Source organism: Hyperolius riggenbachi, chromosome 1, assembly GCF_040937935.1.
Source record: "Hyperolius riggenbachi isolate aHypRig1 chromosome 1, aHypRig1.pri, whole genome shotgun sequence".
NCBI lineage: Eukaryota > Metazoa > Chordata > Amphibia > Anura > Hyperoliidae > Hyperolius > Hyperolius riggenbachi.
Window position 1 is genome coordinate 38995602 of NC_090646.1, and position 23682 is coordinate 39019283.

Genomic DNA, 23682 nt, shown 5'->3' on the forward strand with positions numbered 1-23682 from the left:
TGGTAAAATCCCCTATAGGCTTTCATTGCCTCCCTATTTCACTTTCCAAAATCTCACATCTTTTCAAAGGGCAATTTCTCAGCAGTGGCAAATTTTCTAGCATTGTAGGGACCCTTAGGGGGAACATGACTGGTGAGTTCCGGGCTCCTAGGCCGAAGAGGTCATAGCCTAGGGTCACAAAAACCTGGCGGAGAGGCTGTCGGGCAGGCGCCCGCGAGAGACTCAAAAGGAAGGGCCTACGATCAGCTATCCCCTCAGTCCTCCTGGCGAATGTGCGCTCCCTCCCCAACAAGCTGGACGAACTGAGCCTCCTCTGTGACAGGAAGGACCTTAGCGGAACGACGCCAGTCCTCTGCTTCACGGAAACCTGGTTACACAAGGACATCCCTGAGAACTCTCTACATTTCCCAGGGTACAGCCTCAACGGTGCAGACCGGGACCCTGTCCTCTCCGGGAAGAAAAGAGGCGGCGGTGTCTGCTTCTATATCAGCTCCTCATGGTGCACCACCATGACAGTACTCACCAGGAAGTGCTCCCCCGACCTCGAACTCATACTGATCAACTGCAGGCCGTCATACTCGCCACGTGAGTTTTCCTCCTATGTTCTTGTCGGTGTGTACATTCCCCCCGACGCTGACGTCAGAGGTGCCTTACTGGACCTCAGCGAGACCATCTCACAATGGGAGACATCCCTCCCAGACTCACTATTCATTGTTATGGGCGATTTCAACAAGGCAAATCTTCACCAGGAGATGCCACGTTACCACCAGCATGTGGAGTGCCCCACCAGGGGCGTGAACACTCTCGACCACTGCTACACAGCACTGAAGGGTGCTTACAAAGCAGTCCCAGGGGCAGCTCTTGGCTCCTCTGACCACTGTGTCATACACCTGATCCCCACCTACAAGAGGCGCCTAGAATCTGCTAAACCGACTCTTAAATCTGCCAAAGTATGGTCGGACGAGGCCAAGCTCCAACTCCAAGCCTGTTTCGACTGCACCGTCTGGGAGTCCTTGGAAGCACCTAGCATAGACGATTGGGCAGACAATGTTGCCTTATACATCAGCTTCTGTGAAGACTCATGCGTACCAACCAAATCCTTCAAGGTCTACCCGAACAACAAGCCGTGGTTCACCAACAAGCTACAGCTTCTGCGGAGGCAAAAAGAGATCGCACACAAGACAGGCAACCAGGAGGACTACAGGAAGGCGAGGAATGACCTAAATCGAGAACTGAGGGCTGCCAAAAGGGCCTATGCTGAGAGGATGGAACAAAACCTGCGCTCAAATGACACTCGAGCTGTGTGGAAGGGGCTTAGGGCTGCCACCAACTACAAGCCTCCCCCCAACATGCACCTCCCAGTCCGGAGCTAGCCGAAGAACTCAGCAAGTTCTACTGCAGGTTTGAGAGTCAGGAAGAACTGAGGGTACACCTGGAATTGCCAAATCCCCCCCCTCGCCCCACAGAGAACATCAGGAGCCCAACTCCTTCTCCAGTGGCGAGTGAGGCTGATGTCCTGCAACTCCTGTCAAGATTAAGCACCAGGAAAGCCCCGGGACCGGACGGCGTGTCTCCAGCCTGCCTGAAAACCTGCTCCAGGCAACTCGCTCCCATCCTCTCCGCCATCTTCACCAAATCACTTAGTGAAGGCACAGTCCCCAGCTGCTTCAAGAGGTCGACCATCATACCTGTCCCGAAGAAACAGGGAGTCCCTGACCTGAACAACTTCACGCCGGTAGCCCTTACATCCATCATAATGAAAACACTGGAGCAAGTAGTCCTATCCACCCTCAAGATCTCCACCTTGCCCCTTCTAGACCCCCATCAGTTCGCGTACAGGGCAAACAGGTCCACTGACGACACTATTAACATCTGCCTGGAGTCCATTTATGACCACCTTGACAGACCAGGCACGTATGCCAGAATTCTACTCCTGGACTTTAGCTCGGCATTTAACACTATTTGTCCGCGCATCCTACAGGAAGAACTAGCCACACTTGGTGTGCACCCAAGCCTGCGCCTCTGGATCACAGACTTTCTCACCAACAGGTCCCAAACTGTCAGGCTGGGTGGCATCCACTCACAATCCATGACCACGAATACAGGTGCCCCTCAGGGCTGTGTCTTGTCTCCACTGCTGTTCTCCCTCTATACGAACAACTGCAGATCCAATGCGGACTCAGTCAAGGTTATCAAGTTCGCCGACGACACCACCATTGTCGGTCTCATCACCAAGGACAACATCCAGGAGTACAGTCAGCAGGTGGAAAGAATCTCCCAATGGTGCAAGGAGAACAAGCTAGTGCTGAACACTACAAAAACTGTCGAGCTAATTGTTGACTTCAGGAAGTCAGCGCCCACCCCACCACCAATTCACATTTCCCCCTAAGAGTCCCTACAATGCTAGAAAATTTGGTACTGCTGAGCCATTGCCCTTTGAAAAGATGTGAGATTTTTGAAAGTGAAATAGGGAGGCAATGAAAGCCTATGGGGGATTTTACCAATTTTGGACCCCTGTAACTCTGGTTTGCAGAGATGTAGGGACCCCATCTTTGGAATCCAAGTCTAACAATATGTCTTCTACCTGCATGAGACATTTCGTGAAATTCAGACGTTGCTAATGGCCATGGCTGAGATTTATGTACGTCACCATCACTACCATTGAAATAGCCCAAATAAACAGGTTTTTGTGACCCTAGGCTATGACCTCTTCGGCCTAGGGGCCCGAAACTCACCAGTCATGTTCCCCCTAAGGGTCCCTACAATGCTAGAAAATTTGCCACTGCTGAGCAATTGCCCTTTGAAAAGATGTGAGATTTTGGAAAGTGAAATAGGGAGGCAATAAAAGCCTATGGGGGATTTTACCAATTTTGGACCCCTGTAACTCTGGTTTGCAGAGATGTAGGGACCCCATCTTTGGAATCCAAGTCTAAGAATATGTCTTCTACCTGCATGAATAAAGATGAGTCCGGCACCATCCTCTTAATGCTCTTTTATCTTTATTGTCAGATCACCGACATCTATAACGACGTTTCGGAGGGCAGGCCTCCTTTGTCAAGTAACAGCCAGTATCTCAGATATCTGAGATACTGGCTGTTACTTGACAAAGGAGGCCTGCCCTCCGAAACGTCGTTATAGATGTCGGTGATCTGACAATAAAGATAAAAGAGCATTAAGAGGATGGTGCCGGACTCATCTTTATTCATATAAGATTGGAATTGCTGGCTGTCTACTCCAGATCCAGGCACATCCCATTGATATTAGCAGCTGGAAGTGCGGACTGTCTTCACTTTCTACCTGCATGAGACATTTCGTGAAATTCAGACGTTGCTAACGGCCATGGCTGAGATTTATGTACGTCAGCATCACTACCATTTAAAATTGCCCAAATAAACAGGTTTTTGTGACCCTAGCCTATGACCTCTTCGGCCTAGGACTGCATTGAACGCGACCCACGCATTGTGCGCATTCTGGACAACACCAATTACTGGGTTTATACCCTTCTGGATCCACGGTACAAACACAATGTTCCAAAACTGCTTGAAGAAAGAGTCAGACAGGTCAAAATGGAAGAATATCAGCAGGCCCTTGTGGAGACTTTAGAGAGGAGATTGACATCCTCCCCCTCCTCTAGCCAGTTGTACGCCGACAGACTGACTTCCGCAAACCCAGGACGACCAGGAGGGCAGCAAACAACACAAGCCGCAGCTAGTGCCCAAAAGGGAATGGTATCGGCAGTGTCCTTGGAGTGGGAACATTTTCTGACACCCATGCAGCAGCACACAGAACAGCAAGCGTGCAGATCCACCTCCAACACCGATCTCCTGGAGAAGAAGGTCAAGGACTACATGTCAGATGGCATAGCTGTGTTGAACAATCCATCTGCACCCTTCAACTATTGGGTATCGAAGCTAGACACCTGGCACAAACTGGCAATGTACGCAATAGAGGTGCTGGCTTGCCCGGCAGCCAGCGTTATGTCGGAACGCTGTTTCAGTGCTGCCGGAGGCATCGTCACAGATCGGCGTATCCGCCTCTCCACAGAAAATGCAGACCGTCTGACTCAAATTAAAATGAATCAATCCTGGATTGGAAACGACTACGCAACACTCCCGGACCCCAACCAAGTAACATGAACAATGAACATCTGTGATGGGTTAGCATTTCCGGTCCCTGTTCATTGAACCTCTCATCTGTATTACATTTATGACTGCATGGCGACAAAACGCAAATTGCTATCCTCACGCTTCTTGTCCTCATGCAAGGCCTGGGTTGTTGTGTCTCAAAGCGTGGCCTTCTCCTCCTGCGCCACCCTCCTCCTGTTCCATCACGTGTGCTGCTGCTGGGTTAGCGTTACCGGTCCCTTTTCCTGGAACCTCTTATATGTATTACATTTATGACTGCATGGCGACAAAAAGCATGTTACCTGTGCAAAGAAAACAGACATTTACCGCATTTAAAAGACAGTTTTCCCTTTGAAATTTTAAAATCGATTTTCTCAAAAACTATAAGCTCTTTTTGCTAATTTTTTTTTGCCTCTTGTACCCACTCCCAATGTGCACATGTCCTGTATATTTGGGGTATGTAGCATGTAAGGAGGCTTTACAAAGCATGAGAGTTCAGGTCCCCATTGACTTCCATTATGTTTGGAGTTCGGCGCGAACACCCGAACATCGCGGCGATGTTCGGCGAACGTTCACGAACCCGAACATCTAGGTGTTCGCCCAACACTAGCGTGTACTAGGCATTACACGAATATCCCAGTCTTCTTATTTTGTTCAACGTTTGTATCGTCTCCCTTATATATTGTACAGCACTGCGTGATAGGTTAGCACTTTATAAAGTTTAATAATAAAATCAATCAACAACTAGAAATACAGTCAGCATTCGATATTCTTACATTCTTATCAGCTCATCACCTTCAGCATTTTCGGATTGGGTTCATCCATGACTTCTGTCTGACTGACCAGGTGGAAGAGCGCCTCCTGCACAAAGATTGCACGGTCACTGTAACGTTGCAGCGCCTCCATGATCTGTGTTTGGTTGGCCTCACCAGTGACCTTTACACAGTGAGGAAAAAGAAACCAATAAGGATAGAGGGATGGTCAATAAAATTGTGCTTGGACTTTTATACAATAAAGCATTTGGGGTCATCTTGCATAATTGCTCTTGGTGGCATATTTATAGGTGGTCTGTGTATTTCTCCTTAAAGGATACCCGAGGTGACATGTGACATGATGAGATAGACCTATGTACAGCGCCTAGCACACAAATAACTATGCTGTGTTCCTTTTTTTCTTTCTCTGCCTGAAAGAGTTAAATATCAGGTATGTAAGTGGCTGACTTAGTCCTGACTCAGACAGGAAGTGACTACAATCGGACCCTCACTGATAAGAAATTCCCCTTTTTACCTCTTTCTTGCTCTCAGAAGCCATTTTCTGCTAGGAAAGTGTTGTATAGTTGGAATTTCTTATCAGTGAGGGTCACACTGTAGTCACTTCCTGTCTGAGTCAGGACTGAGCCAGCCACTTACATACCTGATATTTAACTCTTTCAGGCAGAGAAAGAAAAAAAAGGAACACAGCATAGTTATTTGTTTGCTAGGCACTGTACATACACATGTCTATCTCATCATGTCACATGTCAGTTCTGGTATCCTTTAAGACCACAAAGAATGCATTATATTCTTACCCATACAAGGTTTGTAGTGATGAGTACTTTATACATCATATGTAAAATGTATTATGATACTGAATGTGTAATTTTGAAATAAATGTAATGTATGTTTGATACAGGGCCAGATTTTCAGCTCAGGAGCCTACAGGCACATAAGCCCAGGCGCCCTAAACGCCACCCAGTAACAAGCCACACCCCTAATGCCACGCCCCTTTTCTTATTTAATAAAACCACACAGATCAGTCAGTGGGGTAGGTAGGTGGGAGAAGGCAGTAGGTAGGTATAGTGAGCACAAAGGGGAGTGAGTTGGAGTAGGTAGGTGGGAGGGTGCAGCAGGAAGGTATAGAGTACTAAATTGGGGTAGGTAGGTGGGAGGGTGGAGCAGGTAGAGGTGGTAAGTCAGTAAATGGACCTGAACTCAGAGTTTCCTCTCTGCTCTAAAAGATATTTAACAGAATAATAATAATAACAACAACAACCACCTTTTGTTACAGCTGATATACAAATCCTAAAATAAATCACCAGTGTGTCAGTGCTTCATCTTGTAACAATAATGACTTTGAATCAGTTAATTTCCTACCAAATAACTCCTGTGAAGTGTCAAATGGAGCGGATGTGGTGCTTGTAGTGGCACGGGTGGCTGCAGAAGATGAGGTGTTCTGTGTTAAATAGTCAACTACGTCCTGACAATCTTGGGAGTTGATGGCACATGCCTTCTTCTGAGCACTGTACTTCAGTCTAAGGCCGCACAAAATCACGTCAGCACAACCTCGAACAGACCTGCCGAGTGGCCTGCCTCTGCCTGTTATGTCCATATCGGGGGAGATGAAGTGAAAGGTATGCACTGACTTGACTAATACAATGTGCAGTCACACAGATGCAGTGACTGGTATTACAATACAATGTGCAGCTGTCACACAGGTGCAGTTAACAAGTATGCAGTGACTGCAATATAATACTAGGTGCTGTCACGCAGGTATAGTGAACATGAACAGGTATGCAGTGACTGGTATTACAAATGTGCAGCTGCCACACACACAGGTACCGTGAACAGAGAAAAAAAAAACTACATCAAAAACACATTAGCTCTCAATAGAGCTGTTTTGGGGTGCTTCTTAGTAATAAGTATCAGCAAGGAGCAAGCTAACAAGCCTAACAACCTAACTAAGCTTCCCCTAATCTCTGCAGCAGCAGCAGCCAGCAACCTCTCTTCCTTCTATCACTAACTACTCAGCACACAGTGAAATCATGGCCGACGCAGCTGCCTTTTATATGGGGGGGGGGGGAGGGCTCCAGGAGGGAGTGTAGCCAGGGCATGTCTGCTGACTGTGATATAGATGGTCAAAGTTGAGGTAATAAATTCATGGCAGCGGCAGCACACTCCAGTCCTTCTGCAAGAATGAGAGACCCATTTCAAAGGGCGCTCACAGGTTCCATGTGTCCAGCGTTGACGTCACTCAGCAGTGATCCCTGCGTCCTCTCCATGGTCAAGCACTGTAACCATAGAGAGGACACAGAGGGTGCTGCTGGGTGACATCAACGCTGTACGCATTGAGCCTGTGAGCATCGTTTTAGCTGTTCGCTTCTGTAGAAGGATGGAGCTGCTGCTGCTGCTGGAATAAATTAATGGAAGACGGGAGAGAAAAGGTTTTGCACTTTGGGGGGCTAGTGATCCACCGCCTTTCACAAACCAGCGGCCTGTAGACACGTGCTTACTTTGCCTAATGATAAAACCAGCCCTGGTTTGATTTGTCTAAATCAGGTATGGGCAAACTCGGCCCTCCAGTTGTTACGTAACTACAAGTCCCACAATGCATTTGCCTTTATGAGTCATGACTGTGGCTGTCAGACTCCTGCAATGCATTGTGGGACTTGTAGTTCATTGACAGCTGGAGGGCCAAGTTTGCCCATGCCTGGTCTAAATAGTAGCCAGCATTTCATTGTTCTAATGCCCAATCAAAATACCAAAGATTGCACAGTGTGCAGTGACATGAAGACACCAGGTGGCAGGCATAAGACCACCTATTGCGAAACTTGCTCATACAGGCCTAGATTAAACCCAGGAAATTGCTTTAAAATTTACCATACCTTGGCCAATTTCTCTGCTACCAGTCAACAGAAGATACCGAACTGTCCAAATAAGGTATTAAATTAAACGTTATAATGTGTTCTTTACAATAAGATATACCATGTTACTGTGTTCCGTTCCATGTTACAATGGGAGAGAGAGTAAGAGGGAGAGTGCATCTCTGTATTAAAAAAAAAAAAAAAAAAAAAAAAAAAAACAACCACCAACAATACTATGGTGCTGGGGCATCTTAGGGCCTGTACACACTGCTGCTATTTTAAAAAGCACAAGCCTTCATGAGAATAGGAAAAGCGCATCGCACCAGTGTGTACAGGTCTCCACGATTTTCATTATTTTTCAAAAGACCTTGCAATTAAAAAGTGCATGCGATTTGAAAAGCGCAGCGCAAGCACAGCAGTGTGTACAGGCCCTTAAAGTGAACCTCCTGACTAAAAATCGACTCAGCAGCACTGAAAAGGCTTGGTGTTTCTTTAACATTTTCACAGCATCAGAACTTTGTTTCTCTTATACAAGCCTCATTTTTAGCTGCACAGAAGAAAACTGCCCGGGCTTTTTTCCCCTAATGCTGTGCAAAGCATGATGGGATTTCTGATTTTGTTGTTCTCGTTCTGCTGTTTTGGTGCAATTTTTTTTCTTTTTGAATTTGACATTTGAAGCCTAGCGTGTGCAGCTGGGAGGAGTAATCAGGACACAGGACAGTTGGAACTGTGTCTCTTGCTCCTTGTCACCTCCTTTCAACCAAAAAGATGGCTGCCCCCATGACAAAGATGGCAGCCCCCATGAATCACAAACATTTGCCTTTTCTTTTAAAACAGGGTGGGTAAGAGATTATATTACCTATCTATTCTAATTAACATAACTAATGTAACTTGATGACAGTATGTTTGTTTAGGCTGAAGTTCCCCTTTAAGGATATTTTTCCCTCCAAAATGCCTCTATCCTTGGCAATGTTGCTTGCAAATGTTCACTATAGTAATTTTTGCATTCAAAATGCTACTTTCGATTTTGAGAAGATATTCCTGAAAATGTGTTGCATTTTCGCAATATGTTCAAAAACATTTTTTTTTTCTTTCCAATGTGAAAATTTTCAAAAAAACCCAACAACAAAATAAACCCACTAATATTTTACCGCAAAATTCATCTACTTAGTGTGAAAAATCACAAACCTATTACAAAATTACTACAAAATGATTTTTGATTGCTCAAAAGTCGAATTTTACATTATTTTTATGAAATTAATGCGACAAGAATATCTGCATTTTCACTCATCACAGATCCTAGCTACACTGCCATAGACACTCACTACTCTTACTACACTACTAAAGAATGTTAATCTTTCTGCACACACACATTCAATCATGATTGTCCATTTTGATCATTTCCATGTAGTAGAAGGACCAGCGGATTTCGAATACTCAATAGATTGTGTAGTCACAAGTTTTTATACTGCATGGAAATGGAGAAATTGGCCAGTCAAGGTTGGATGAGTGCATGGAGATCAGGATACCAAAGTCAAATGACTGCATGCTAGTTCTATGGTGCCCACACATGGTACAATTTTTTTGATTATATCATTTTGTTTGTTTATTCCGTTGGACCGAATATACAGATTTTTCCAATATGTTCAAAAAAATGTTATTGAAAAAAAACTGGATAATCATTCATTTTTCTAGATCGAAAAAAAAGAAAGATGTTCAATTTGATTGTTTTGGTTGAACAGGAAAACTGAATATTTTTTTTGTACTGTGTATGGGCACCATTCAGTGGCATAGCTAAGGAGTGGTGGAGCCCCCCAATGGAGCCCCCTAAGCACTCTATACATAGCAATTGATACGGCACACCAAAACCTGCCAATGGCAACTACAGTGTCAGAGGTTCAAGAAGGGGATGGGGAACAGTTTGTTAATGATTACCACTATTCAAAGCATCTATAGAAGTGATTATTATGAGCACAGGACCAATAGAGGCCCCCGATGCAGTCACAACCTCTGCACCCCCTATTGCTACACCCCTGGCACCTTTAGGCAGACATTCAGCAACTGTTTGTCACGCTGATGCAGGGTGAGATAGCGTACAGGTGATATACAAACAATAGTATAATAGCGTAGTCCATAATCGAGCAGGGTAATACGCATAGGTCTGATGTCAGTCGAATTGTAAGGATTAGGCAAATAACGTAGTCAGGGACAGGCTGAGTCGTGCACGTATATCAGATGGCTAAGGTACAGAAGGACTAGACAGAGGCGAGGTCAGGAGGCAGGCAAAAGGTCGGTACACAGATAATACAAAGGAAGTAATATATCAAATTTCTAGAATATACAGTAGATGTCACAAATTTATAGATATGGATTTACAAAATAAGCTACAGAAACAAGGCTGACTACCTAGAGAACATATATATTGTGTGTCTACACAATATATAAATGTAGCTTGCAGAGGCTAGCTAGCTAGACCTATAACCAGCGTACTGATTAGTATCAAGGCCAGTGAGCGACTGACGCTCCTGGCCTTATATACAGATTAAGGAATAGCCCAAAACCACTCCCCATATGATGTCAGGTGATGACATCACCTCAGATCCACCTCCTCGACCTGTAAAGGCCGCTCTGACTCACATGTGTGCGTTTAGCTGAACTGTGCACGCCCTGAATCACGGCCGAAGAGACGCCAGGGGTGCCGTCCGAAGAGGACGGTGCGGACGACCCAGCAGGGGACTCCAGCGCAGAAGTCCTGCCGCTGACCCGGACCACACCGGAGACGCCGCGGGACCTGCTGCTGGAAGGTAAGGATATTACACTGTTAAAGCTAAAAGATCAGTTTAACAGGCGGTTTAGGCCCCATTACCACTGGAGTGATGGGCCCATCTCTGCAACAATAGGGCTTCGGATGTGATGTGTGGGAAAAAAAAAAAAAAAAAAAAAAAAAAAAAAAAAAAAAAGTGCCATTTTTTTCCCCTTAAACACAAACAAAAGCAGCTTATTGAGGTCAATAGACTCATTTCAGTTCCGTTATCATGTAAGGGAAAACAAGCAATTTGGCCCCAGTGGTAGTGTTGGGCGAACAGTGTTCGCCACTATTCGGGTTCTGCAGAACATCACCCTGTTCGGGTGATGTTCGAGTTCGGCCGAACACCTGATGGTGTTCGGCCAAACTGTTCGGCCATATGGCCGAACTAAGAGCGCATGGCCGAACGTTACCCGAACGTTCGGCTAGCGCTGTGATTGGCCGAACGGGTCACGTGGTTCGGACCCGAACACGCTCTGATTGGCCGAACAGGTCACGTGGTTCGGGTAAAAAAATACCCGATCCACGTCATTTCTCCGCCATTTGTCTGTGGGTTTAGCTTTGGGTAGGCAGGCAGGGTAGTTCTCTCTCCAGCCAGGCTAGCCAGAGTCCCCCGGTCATTGTGTCACTGCAGGGAATAGTAGTACACCGCTCACCCACACTATATAGCATTGTGTTTACTGCCACTCTGTGTGTCTGCTGGGAACAGTAGTACACCGCTCACCCTGTATAGCATTGTGCTCTGTGTCGCTGCTGGGAACAGTAGTACACCGCTCAACCACCACTGTATAGCAATGTGCTCTGTGTCGCTGCTGGGAACAGTAGTACACCGCTCAACCACCACTGTATACCATTGTGCTCTGTGTCTCTGCTGGGAACAGTAGTACACCGCTCAACCACCACTGTATAGCATTGTGCTCTGTGTCTCTGCTGGGAACAGTAGTACACCGCTCAACCACCACTGTATAGCATTTCTGTACTGCCACTGTACTGCTGCCAGTCAGCGTGTACTTTAAGGATAAGTGAAATAAAGAAGAAATCCTGTGAAAGAGGGAGGGGCAAGGGAAGAGGTGTTTCCCCTGACGGTTCACGTACAGGCCACAGTGGAGCACCAAAGAAAACCCACTCAATACCGCCCATGTTGTCCAGGAAATCAACCCTCACAAATCCAAAAGAACAGGACCAGATAATTACTTGGATGACCTCTCAAGCGTCCAGCAGTGGGTTAAGCAGCACCAGCACATCACGCACGAGTTACGAGTCCTCAGCCAGTTACAAGGAGCCAGTGGGCACAAAGCTGACACAACCGGCAGCGACACCACGCACAGAACTGCCAAATAACCAGTCCGAAGAATTTCCTCAGGACACAATGGGGTATTCGCAGGAGCTATTCCCAGCCCAACAAACTTCCACCTTTCAAAGGTCAATGGAACAGCCAGAAATTTTGTGCCCGGATTCACAATCATTGACTGTGGGAAATGCACCGCGCACTGAAATGCAAGGCGAGTCCGAGGACTTTGAAACCCAAATCCCAGAGCAAGTTGGGCAGAAGGGGTTGCAATTGCAGGAGGTCGACCGAGAAGATATGGAAGACGACGTTGGAGTGAGCTGCGCAGAGGTTGTTCTGGGGAGCTCTACTCCACGGCGGCGGCCCACAATCACATATGACGAGCTTGAGGAGATGGAAGAGGAGGAGGGTATGGACAATGTTGACAGAGGCCCAGATTTTGTATGTGAAGGAGAACATCGCCATCGTAGCAGCACAGATGGGTCTGTTGAAGAACCCACTGCTGCACGAGTTCGCCTTGTGCCACAAGGTAGGCGGCGCAAAATTTCTAGCACCACAAGCGTGGAAGTTCAAGTGAGACGCAAAAGAGGCGCAAACAGAAATCGCCAGCAAGGCAGGTGCTACAAAGTCTGGCCTTTCTTTGAAGACAGCAGTGAGGATGGTACCATGGTGATTTGCAAGGTGTGCAAGACCCGCCTGAGCAGGGGGAAACATATTAACAACCTCTCCACCACCAGCATGACCCGCCACATGGTATCCAAACATCCCACTCTGTGGCCGCCAGGACAGGGTACCAGCAACACTGCCTCCCTTGGGGTCACCAGACTCACCACCAGACCCTCCTCAGCAGCAGCAGTAGCCCAGCCATTGCGTGGTTCACAACAACATTCACAAACATCAGACGACGCTGACACTGTCACTTTCCGGAATAGTGCTCTTGAGGTCTCCCAGTCATCAAACACAACAACCAACAGCCGTTCAGTGTGCAGCCCTACGGTTCAGTTGTCTGTCTCGGAGATGCTTGAGCGCAAGAGGAAATTGCCAGCAAATGACCCCCGGGCCGTGGCACTAACAGCCAGCATAGCCAAGCTTCTGGCCTGCGAAATGCTGCCATATCGAGTGGTGGAGACAAACCGCTTCAAGGGCATGATGTCAGTGGCCATCCCAGGTTACGTGGTTCCCAGCCGCTACCACTTTGCGCGCTCTGCAGTGCCTGAGTTGCATGAGCACGTGGTCAGCAAAATAACCCGAAGCTTGAAGAATGCCGTTGCCTGCAAGGTTCACCTCACCACTGACACCTGGACGAGTGCGTTCAGCCAGGGTCGATACATCTCCCTTACCGCGCACTGGGTGAACCTTGTAGAGCCTGGCAGCGATTCCTCACCTGCTACGGCGCGGGTGTTGCCCACGCCGCAAACAGCTGCACCGCCGTCCCTCCCAATGGATAACAACAGCAGCACCTACCTCTCTGACTCCTTCTCCTCCAACGCATCTCAAAGCTGTACCTCATCCGGAAACGCTAACCCAGCAGCAGTAGGATCATGGAAGCAGTGCAGCACAGCTGTCGGCATGCGTCAGCAAGCGTTGCTGAAGCTGATCTGCCTTGGGGATAAGCAGCACACAGGGGAGGAAATTTGGAGGGGAATAAAGGAACAGACGGATTTGTGGCTGGCACCGCTGGACCTGAAACCAGGCATGGTTGTGTGTGATAATGGGAGTACTCTCATTTGCGCTTTAAGGTTGGCTAAGCTGACACATCCCTTGCCTGGCGCACGTGATGAACCTAGTAGTTCAGCGGTTCCTGAGGACATACCCAGGCGTGGCCGATCTTCTGTTGAAGGTGCGACGAGTGGCCAAACATTGTAGAAATTCCAGTACTGCTTCGGGGGCACTCGCCAAGATGCAGGAGCGCTTCAATCTCCCCCACCATCGCTTGATGTGGGATGTCCCTATGCGCTGGAATTCTACACTGCACATGCTAGCCCACTTTTGCGAGCAGAAGAGTGCAGTGGTCCAGTACATGACGGCGCAGCACCGAGGCGCATCCGGACAGCTGCCAAGCTTCTGTGGATCTGATTGGGCCAACATGTTGGACCTCTGCCAAGTCCTCCAAAATTTTGAGCAATCCACGTTGCTTGTGAGCAGTGACAACTCTTCAGTCAGCATTACCATACCACTGCTGTGTTTACTGAAGAAGTCAATGTTGAAAATCAAGGAAACAGCCGTCATGATGCAACTGGGGGAATCTGAAGGAGAAAATGATCAGCGTGATGGTACCAACATCAGGCCATCCGCCTCAGGAAACGCTGGCCCCAGCAGCTATGACGAAGAAGAGGAGGAGGAACAGCTGGAGTTGGAGCAGGAATTTCATGCCACCACTGACGAGGGCCAGAGCGGTGCACGTTGGACTTCCACAATTCAGCGCGAATGGTCAGCAGAAGCAGACCAGGAAGAAGGTGACGACTATGATGCATCACAACAACTATCACAACGCTCACAAGAGGATGATGAGGATTCTGGCAGGACTCTGGCACACATGGCTCAATTCATGCTAGACTGCATTGAACGCGACCCACGCATTGTGCGCATTCTGGACAACACCAATTACTGGGTTTATACCCTTCTGGATCCACGGTACAAACACAATGTTCCAAAACTGCTTAAAGAAAGAGTCAGACAGGTCAAAATGGAAGAATACCAGCAGGCCCTTGTGGAGACTTTAGAGAGGAGATTGACATCCTCCCCCTCCTCTAGCCAGTTGTACGCCGACAGACTGACTTCCGCAAACCCAGGACAACCAGGAGGGCAGCAAACAACACAAGCCGCAGCTAGTGCCCAAAAGGGAATGGTATCGGCAGTGTGCTTGGAGTGGGAAAATTTTCTGACACCCATGCAGCAGCCCACAGAACAGCAAGCGTGCAGATCCACCTCCAATACCGATCGCCTGGAGAAGATGGTCAAGGACTACATGTCAGATGGCGTAGCTGTGTTGAACAATCCATCTGCACCCTTCAACTATCGGGTATCGAAGCTAGACACCTGGCACGAACTAGCAATGTACGCAGTAGAGGTGCTGGCTTGCCCGGCAGCCAGCGTTATGTCAGAACGCTGTTTCAGTGCTGCCGGAGGCATCGTCACAGATCGGCGTATCCGCCTCTCCACAGAAAATGCAGACCGTCTGACTCAAATCAAAATGAATCAATCCTGGATTGGAAACGACTACACAACACTCCCGGACCCCAACCAAGTAACATGAACAATGAACATCTGTGATGGGTTAGGGTTTCCGGTCCCTGTTTATTGAACCTCTCATCTGTATTACATTTATGACTGCATGCCGACAAAAAGCATGTTACCTGTGCAAAGAAAACAGACATTTCCCGCATTTAAAAGACAGTTTTCACGTTGAAACATTAAAATCGATTTTCTCAAAAACTATAAGCTTTTTTTGCTAATTTTTTTTTCCTCTTGTACCCACTCCCAAGGTGCACATACCCTGTAAATTTGGGGTATGTAGCATGTAAGGAGGCTTTACAAAGCACGAAAGTTCGGGTCCCCATTGACTTCCATTATGTTCGGAGTTCGGGTCGAACACCCGAACATCGCGGCCATGTTCGGCCTGTTCGGCCTGAACCCGAACATCTAGATGTTCGCCCAACACTACCCAGTGGAAACATGGTACATGTTTGTTTTAAACAATTGTCTAACAGTATTGAGTGCACAGATGAGGGCTTTAGTGATGTTGTGGGTGGCAGAAAATGCTGTTCAAAGTTGATGAAAGGATATACTGTGGTGCTGCTCGTTACCACAAGGGGTGTGTGGTGAAACTGCAAGTAGAAGAAGAGAAAGGACCTTGTGGTGAAACTGCAAGTAAAAGAAGAGAAAGGACTGCTCCAATAGTGTTGAAACTTTTTGTCACAAGATGGCTTATAGAGTTGGAAACCAATGTTAGTTACCTGGTAACATCCTTTTTAGTAACCTCCAGGACAGGTCCACCACGAGAACGACAGGCTCCTCCCAGGAACAGGAAACGTCCAGATAGAGTACTCTATAAATCTTTGTTCAACCCCTCGATCACCAGTCAATTCCAAGCACTGTTCACCTAAAACAAAGGGGTTTTAATATCCATTCTGCATATACCTATACACTTCAATACTTATATATACATATAAACCCTTAATCGGGTGGGTTACGGACCTGTCCTGGAGGTTACTAAAAAGGATGTTACCAGGTAACTAACATTGGTTTTTCCATTAACCTCCAGGACAGGTCCACCACGAGAAGATGAGCAAGAATCTTACCAATTTTGGGTGGGCTGACTGCCTGCAGGATTTTCCTTCTAAATGATTGCTGCCTTGCAGACATCAGGTTCATTCTGTAGTGTCTAGAGAAGGTGCTTAGACTTAAACATGTAGCCGCTCTGCAGATTTCTTCTGGCGTAGCACCCGCTCTGTAAGCCCATGAAGTGGCTGCTGCTCTGGCTGAATGGGCTCTAACTGTATTTAACACAGTATTTCCTGTAATCCTATAGGCTTCCTCTATGCATAGTTTTACCCATTTAGCTATAGATCCTTTTGACATCTTTCCGCCTCTTGTAGCACCTGAAGTGTTGACTAGCAAGGCTCCGCTACCCTCTCTAAGTAGCATCAAAGACATCTTCTGACATCTAACCGACTGCTGCGTCAGTTATATAGTCTGTGGCCTTGGAAACTACTTCTAATGATTCTAGAATCTCCTCCTTAGAAGCTCCTTTCTCCCTAAGATAGCAGTGTTAGGAAGACCTGCCTAAGGTCTCCCACTGAATAGGCGCTGGCCTACTGAACAGACAGAGCTGAGATCTGAACTCTGGTCTTCTGTGTCAGAGGCAGAGCCCTTGACCATTACACCATGCAGCCACTGCTGCTTTTTCTTCTACTTTTTTAACCCATAGAGATAGAACTCTTGCTACACATGTTGTAGCTGCTGCTGGTCTAAAATTTGCACCTGCTGCTGTCCAGGCCTTTTTAAGGGCAAATTCTACTTTCTTATCTTGTGGATCTTTCAGATACCCCAGATCCTCAAAGGCTAATTTGTTGTCTTTATTAACCTGTGAGAATGCTGCATCAAGTTTGGGACATCTATCCCAAGTCTTAACATCTTTTTAATTTTATGTTTAATAGGCTGAGACTCAGCATTTGGTATCTCCACGGTCGGCATGGTCTTACTCGTACCTGTAATTACTGCCTCTGTTGCTGGGGGGATAGCAGAGGCAAATACTTCTCTTAATGATTTAATAGTGTCAGCCATTTCCCTTTTAACAGCTGACATTAATTCTTCCTTTAAACCCCCTGATTGTTCCTGTATTAGTTTTACTAAACAAGGTTGGCAAAACTGCTTATTATAATTATGGGCCTTTTTTGCATCACAGAGCGGGCACCGCCTTCTTGGCCTTGTCGGCTCAGTAGACTCCGGGCCCTATAATAACAATCAAACAACAAAATTAATGTCATCCCTCTTTCTCAAACAAAAAGGGAAAAAACACCCTGGTGCACAAATATCAAGAGTGATAGCAACCCTGAGACCAGGAAAGGAAGGAACATGTATAGAGATATCATATACATATAATCCATCTGATATCTATAATATATATACACACTTTCTTTGCATATAGTAGTCAAGGGAATATATCATAAAGGCCAATCATATAACTGTTATGTTGCCCATACACTAATGGTTTACACATATATATCTATGAGGTCTTAATATCCAAACATATATATACACATCTCCGTATATCTCCCCGAATAATCTGTACCAGCATTCTATTCTATGCATAGTTATACAGACCTCAGATCAGACGCTAAGCAGGCTGTTATGTTATACTGCATAGTCTCAAATTTAATAACAGACCTCAGTACAGACGCGGCATAGGGCGTACAGCTCATACCATATAGGTCACCAAGCCTCCGCCACGCTTACCTTTCCTGGCTCCTGCTTAGCGTCCATTCCGCTCCGTTCAGCACATGAACTGCCGAACCATGCAGGCTTCCGGCGTCTCTTCCCCCCGACCGGAAGTGATGCCACGTAAGGGCGGAAGTACGTCACGCGTACACCGCCATTGAGGGCAATCAGCTGCCTACCCTCTGGAGGCCCGCATGACTATCCACGTCACCTCCGGCGCGCCATTAGTTTCCGCTCCAGGGGAATCATGGACGCCGCGCGTGTCCTCCGGATCCACCGCAACTCGGGCAGCCAGGACAGCCATGGGAGAAGGTAACTCGCGCTTTCTCCCCACCAGACCCCAACACCTCTCTAGGCAGGTCCACCATCCGCCGCCAACCGGGTCCCAAACACACCTGGTCTGACGGACCGGCGAGCGACCAGAGCACTCCTTGTTCCCTGGAACAGGAAACGTCAACTGGTGATCGATGGGTTGAACAAAGATTTATAGAGTACTCTATCTGGACGTTTCCTGTTCCTGGGAGGAGCCTGTCGTTCTCGTGGTGGACCTGTCCTGGAGGTTAATGGAAAAAAAGGGCATACCCACTCCACGTTGCTCAGACTACATCAACCCGCTAAGTACGAAGGACACCAGTGTTGGAGGACATGATCTTATGAGGGAGTAGCGTCTAAAAACATAATTCATTCCAAATATGCATTACTTTGTGCTATTTTTAGCATTTAATTATATTACACTATTGGATTGTTCCTTTCTCCTCTTTACATATTTATTTTATGCCATATTGACAGGTATATTTTACACTGGAAGTAGAAAACATCATAGTCAAATTAGACATTTAGAAAAGAGCTTGACCTTCAGGTTTCCATCTCCATAAAGGAGCTCTGAGTATCCAGCTCCTGTGTTCAGAAGGCCAATAAACTGCATCTGAGGGTGCTGCGTGATAAAAGCCTCTACTGCCCTGTCCGTCAGGTGCTTCCTGCCAGAAATGTCCAGGGACACCAGATTGGGTAGGATACCATTCTCCTCCAGCAAGCAGCTTGCCATGTCAGACCTGTTCCTCATCTCCGTAGATATGTCTAAGTGGATTAGGCATGTCAGCTCTTTGATCACCTTCAGAAGACGTGTGGTTCCGATGTTTAAAAACTCCAAGTTGTGCATAGTCAAGTATTTTAGCCGGTCTTTGCACTCCAAGAGGACAGTAATGTCACTTACAAAAGTGTCAGAGATATCTAGCCTTTCCAGATGGGGGAGAGAGGCCACGTCTGCCAGGTCTTTATTACAAAACAGTACATTGGTGATGCTCAGAGAGCGAAGTCCAGAAAATCGGCTGAAACATCCTTCCTCGTGATGCTCCAGCGCTACCGCCTGAGGTTGCAGGATCAGACGTTGCAGATTTCCTCGAATCCATTTATTACTGCTGAGGGCATTGAGTAGGTTTGTCACAGAGAGCCCAGAGCTCGCCCCGGTGGCATCCAGCTCCACCAGTTTGTGATGGCAGAAGGCCCTAAGGAAAGCTACAGCAGATATCTTGGCTTTACGGATGTATGCATGCTTCAGTCTTAACTGGTTCCCCCGGAAAATTCCCACTGTGCCCTCATTTAGCATACCTGAAGGGGCAAAGAAAAAATTAAAGAAACTCTAACAATTAAAACAATTTTTTTTATTCTGTATATAAAATAATATTAGGGTGCACATGTCTCAATCTTACAGTAAGTTGGACCTATCTTGCTTACCAAAGAAAAACTTTGGTAAGCAAGATAGGCCCGAATCACTGTAAGATCAAACTTACAAATCCAGAAAAGGTTAAAAGAGAAATAAGTATATATACACGGTTACCCTGGTCAGCCATTGTCTGGAGCAGTCTTTCTGCTACTTCCTGTGGGAATGCAGCAGCAGCATGTAGAGAAAGCGACCCATCTGGCCGTTTCCAGCAAAACTTCTCCAGGTTGGAGGCCAGATAATGCAGGACTAGGTCAACAAGGGAATAGGGAGAGGCTTCTTCCTGAGAGGAGGACAGTGAAAGGGAAAGATTACTATAGAACAAACTGCACACTCCTGGAAGGGAAGTGGTCTAGAGAACATGCACAGAGTCTTCACATTAAAGTCTTCCTGCTCCTCTCACGGATCCCTCATTCCAGCACTGTCTCACCCTGTAGAACAGTATTTGACTGATTGGTTGAATACTGCTCTCCAGGGCAGACATCAGGGACAACTGACACTGCAGTGATGGGCCCAGGGCTTTTGGGGGCCCTGGGCCCCCCAAAGAGCTGGAAGGACCACATGTGCTGGCTGCAGGCCTGTGGCTCAGTAACCAGCACACCGTGTTCCAGCACTGAGAGAAGAGTGACATCAGCGCTTGAACGGGGGGATCAGATGAGTGAACCCGCTACAGCAGACTTTCTATACTGGGGCACCACCTACAGGATCTTACACTACAACTGAAGTAGTTTAAGCCTTTTTATTGTTTTAATATTGATGATTTTGGCATACAGCTCATGAAAACCCAAAATTCCTTTCTCAAAAAATTAGCATATTTCATCCGACCAATAAAAGAAAGTTTAGTTTAGACTTACCGGTAATAGTATTTCTAACCATTCTAGTGTATGGCTTGAAAATGAGAGAGACTCCAGGCTCCTCCTCCTGGGGAAACACAATTAGCAAGAAGCGATTAAAAGCCCCCACCCCACCCCCTACACTTCAGTATGTCAACAAGAATCCGGCCACCAAGATACCCTGAGTGCCTCAACTGCTGACTTATTCTCTGAACAACACCATAGTGTGCATAGTATGAAGAAAGATCCCTGAAGAATAGGGAGGGATGATGTACGCCATACACTAGAATGGTTAGAAATACTATTACCGGTAAGTCTAAACTAAACTTTCCCTAACCATTCAAGTGTATGGCTTGAAAATGAGAGACAGACAAGTAATCTCACACTTACATCAGGGAGGGACTGCAGCCTGTAAGACCTTACGCCCAAATGCCATATCTTGCCCCGACAGGACATCTATTCTGTAATGCTTCATAAACGTCGTCGGAGCTTTCCATGTGGCGGCCTGGCAAATCTGCTGTAGTGATGCTCCTGCCTTTTCTGCCCATGATGTAGCAATTGCCCTTGAGGAATGAGCTGTAACCCTTGGCGGCGCTTCTTTCCCCCTCTCTTTGTAAGCGTCAGTTATCACTTTCCTAATCCACCTTGCTAGTGTCGATTTTGGCGCTTGAGCTCCCTTATTTGGACCTCTATACGTTACAAATACATGACTTGATTTCCTAAATTCTCTTGTCCGTTCCAAATATTGAAGAATCGTTCTTCTGACATCCAGGCGGTTGTATCTTTCCTCCTTTTCATTGGCTGGGTTATGACAGAACGAAGGTAGAACCACCTGCTGTGTTCTGTGAAAATCTGAAACTATTTTAGGCAGAAAATTTGTGTCTGGTGTGAAAATTATCTTATCTGAAAAAATTCTTAAGAACGGCTCTTTGATGGACAAGGCCTGCAAATCACTAACTCTTTTTGCTGTAGTTATAGCTGTTAGAAATAGTGCCTTGAGAGTTAATTTCTCTATACTTATTTCTTTTATTGGCTCATATGGCTCCTCCATTAAGCTCCGTAGTACCAGTGGCAGGTCCCACTGAGGTGCCACCTTCACCTTTATTGGTTTTGATCTTTCCAAAGCTTTGAAAAAATCCCTTACTAGCTCTACCTTGGCCAGCTGTTTATCTAGAAAAAAAGATAGCGCTCTGCACTGAACCCTTAGCGTACTCACAGCTAGCCCCATATCCACCCCCTCTTGAAAAAAATCTAAAATATCTGAGATGGAATTAGAGCCTTTATGTCTCCTTTTGCACCATGCCAAATAAGCCTTCCACATCTTACTATAGATTTTTTGTGTTACTGGCTTCCTGCATTTTAATAATGTCTGCACCACCTTCTCCGACAACCCCCTAGATCTTAAGACCTGTTCTTCAGATACCAGGCTGTGTAACTGAACATTGCTGGATTTGGATGACACATGGGTCCTTGATTCAACATGTCTTTCCTCAGTGGCAATCTGAAAAACTGACCCTGTGATTTCACCCACAGCTGGGTAAACCATGCCCTCTTGGGCCACCAAGGAGCTATTAGAATCATATTTGTTTTTTCCCGCTCCCATTTCTTTATTGTCCTTGCTATTAATTTGATTGGAGGGAAGGCATAGACTGTCTGATATGGCCAAGGTTGAGACAACGCGTCTATGGCTACTGCTTGACCGTTCCTGTATAGCGACATAAATCTTCCCAGCTTGTTGTTCTTTGGCGTTGCGAACAAATCTACCTCTGCTCTTGTCCACCTTTCCTGTACTTGATTGAACAGATCCTGATGTAGTGCCCACTCTGCCTGTTCTATTATGTTTCTGCTTAGGTAGTCTGCCTGTGTTTAGACTTCCCTTGAGGTGAGTTGCTGCTAAGGATGTTACTCGGGTCTCTGCCCATTCTAGCATCTCCATGCTTATGTCTAGTAGACTTTGTACTCTCGTGCCCCCCTGTTTGTTTATATACGACACTGTGGTGACATTGTCTGATAGTATTAATACCTCTTTGCCTTGAACTAGTTGCTGGAATCCCTTTATTGCCAAGTGTACCGCTCTCATTTCTCTTGCATTGGATGATTGCTGACTTTCTTCCTTGCTCCATAACCCTTGAATATGCTGCGAGCTGCATACTGCCCCCCAACCTATGCTGCTTGCATCCGTTGTGATGGTTACTACCTGCTGCTGCGACCACAGCCTGCCCTGCTTCAGGTTGCTGCTTTGCTTCCACCACTGCAATGATGTTTTTACCTCCTGCGGTATCACTACCTCTCTGTCTAGGGAGTTTTGCTTTTTGTCCCATATTTTCAGTAAAAAGTTCTGCAGTCGCCTGCTGTGTAGTTGGGCCCATGTTACCGCCGGAAAGGCTGCCGTCATGTACCCCACCAGTCTCATTATGTGCCGAATCGTCACGGTCCCGTCTTTTGCCACTTGAGCTGCCGTTTCTTTCAATCTGTCTATTTTTTCCTTTGGCAGGAATATCTTTGTTTGGGTTGAATCTATTAAGAACCCCAAGAACCTTATTTCCTGTGTAGGTATTAAATTTGATTTCTGGTGGTTGATTATCCATCCTAATTGAGAGAAAGTCTGTACTACCACTTCCTTGTGTCTTTCTAGTGCCTCTCTTGACTGCGCATGAATTAGCAAGTCGTCCAGGTAAGGTACTATTGCAATTCCCTGCAGTCGCAAGGGTGCCATTATTTCTGAAATAATCTTTGTAAATATTCGGGGTGCCGAAGCTATCCCGAAGGGGAGGGCCGCAAACTGAAAATGCTTCGTTTGTATTCCCTCCTTTACTGCAAATCTTAAGTATTTCTGATGCTTCTCCCAGATCGGAACATGGAGGTAAGCATCCTGTAAATCTAGATTTATGAAATAATCTCCTCTGTTCAGAATCTGTGGAACAGAATAGATGCTTTCCATACGAAACCTCTTGTATTTCAAATATGGATTTAGCTTTTTTGAAGTTCAGGATAAAACGAAACCTGCCCGTTGGCTTTTTTATCAAAAAAATATGGGAGTAGAACCCCTTGTTTCTTTCTCTTAACGGGACTTCTTTGATTACCTTCATGGATAATAGGGATGATATCATTGCTCTCATCCCTATCGCCCTTTCTAAATCTTTTGGGAGGGGATTGATGAAAAACCTGTCTGGCGGCAGAACCGAAAATTCCAGGCGGTAGCCTTCCTTTATAATATTCAGAACAAAAACGTCTGGGTTTAACCTTTCCCATTGTGCCAGAAAATATCTCAATCTCCCCCCCACCTCCGAGTCACTTGGAACTTCTAGTCTCATCTGATTTCCCAAGGACAAAACCCCCTCTTCCTCTACCC

The 23682-nt window shown here is 46.5% G+C and overlaps 1 protein-coding gene across 1 annotated transcript in view; it reads right to left on the bottom strand.

The window, feature by feature from the left end:
- The window catches only part of LOC137546670 (protein zyg-11 homolog), a 52706-nt gene extending 29788 nt beyond the window's left edge, over nucleotides 1-22918 (bottom strand). Inside the window, exons 1-4 of the mRNA XM_068269444.1 lie at nucleotides 22730-22918; nucleotides 19615-19780; nucleotides 18631-19385; nucleotides 4920-5060 (exon numbers count right to left, since the gene is read on the bottom strand). Coding sequence (XP_068125545.1) covers nucleotides 4920-5060; nucleotides 18631-19385; nucleotides 19615-19780; nucleotides 22730-22918 — 1251 coding nt within the window. The remainder of the gene's footprint in view (nucleotides 1-4919; nucleotides 5061-18630; nucleotides 19386-19614; nucleotides 19781-22729) is intronic.
- Nucleotides 22919-23682: the final 764 nt, after the last annotated feature.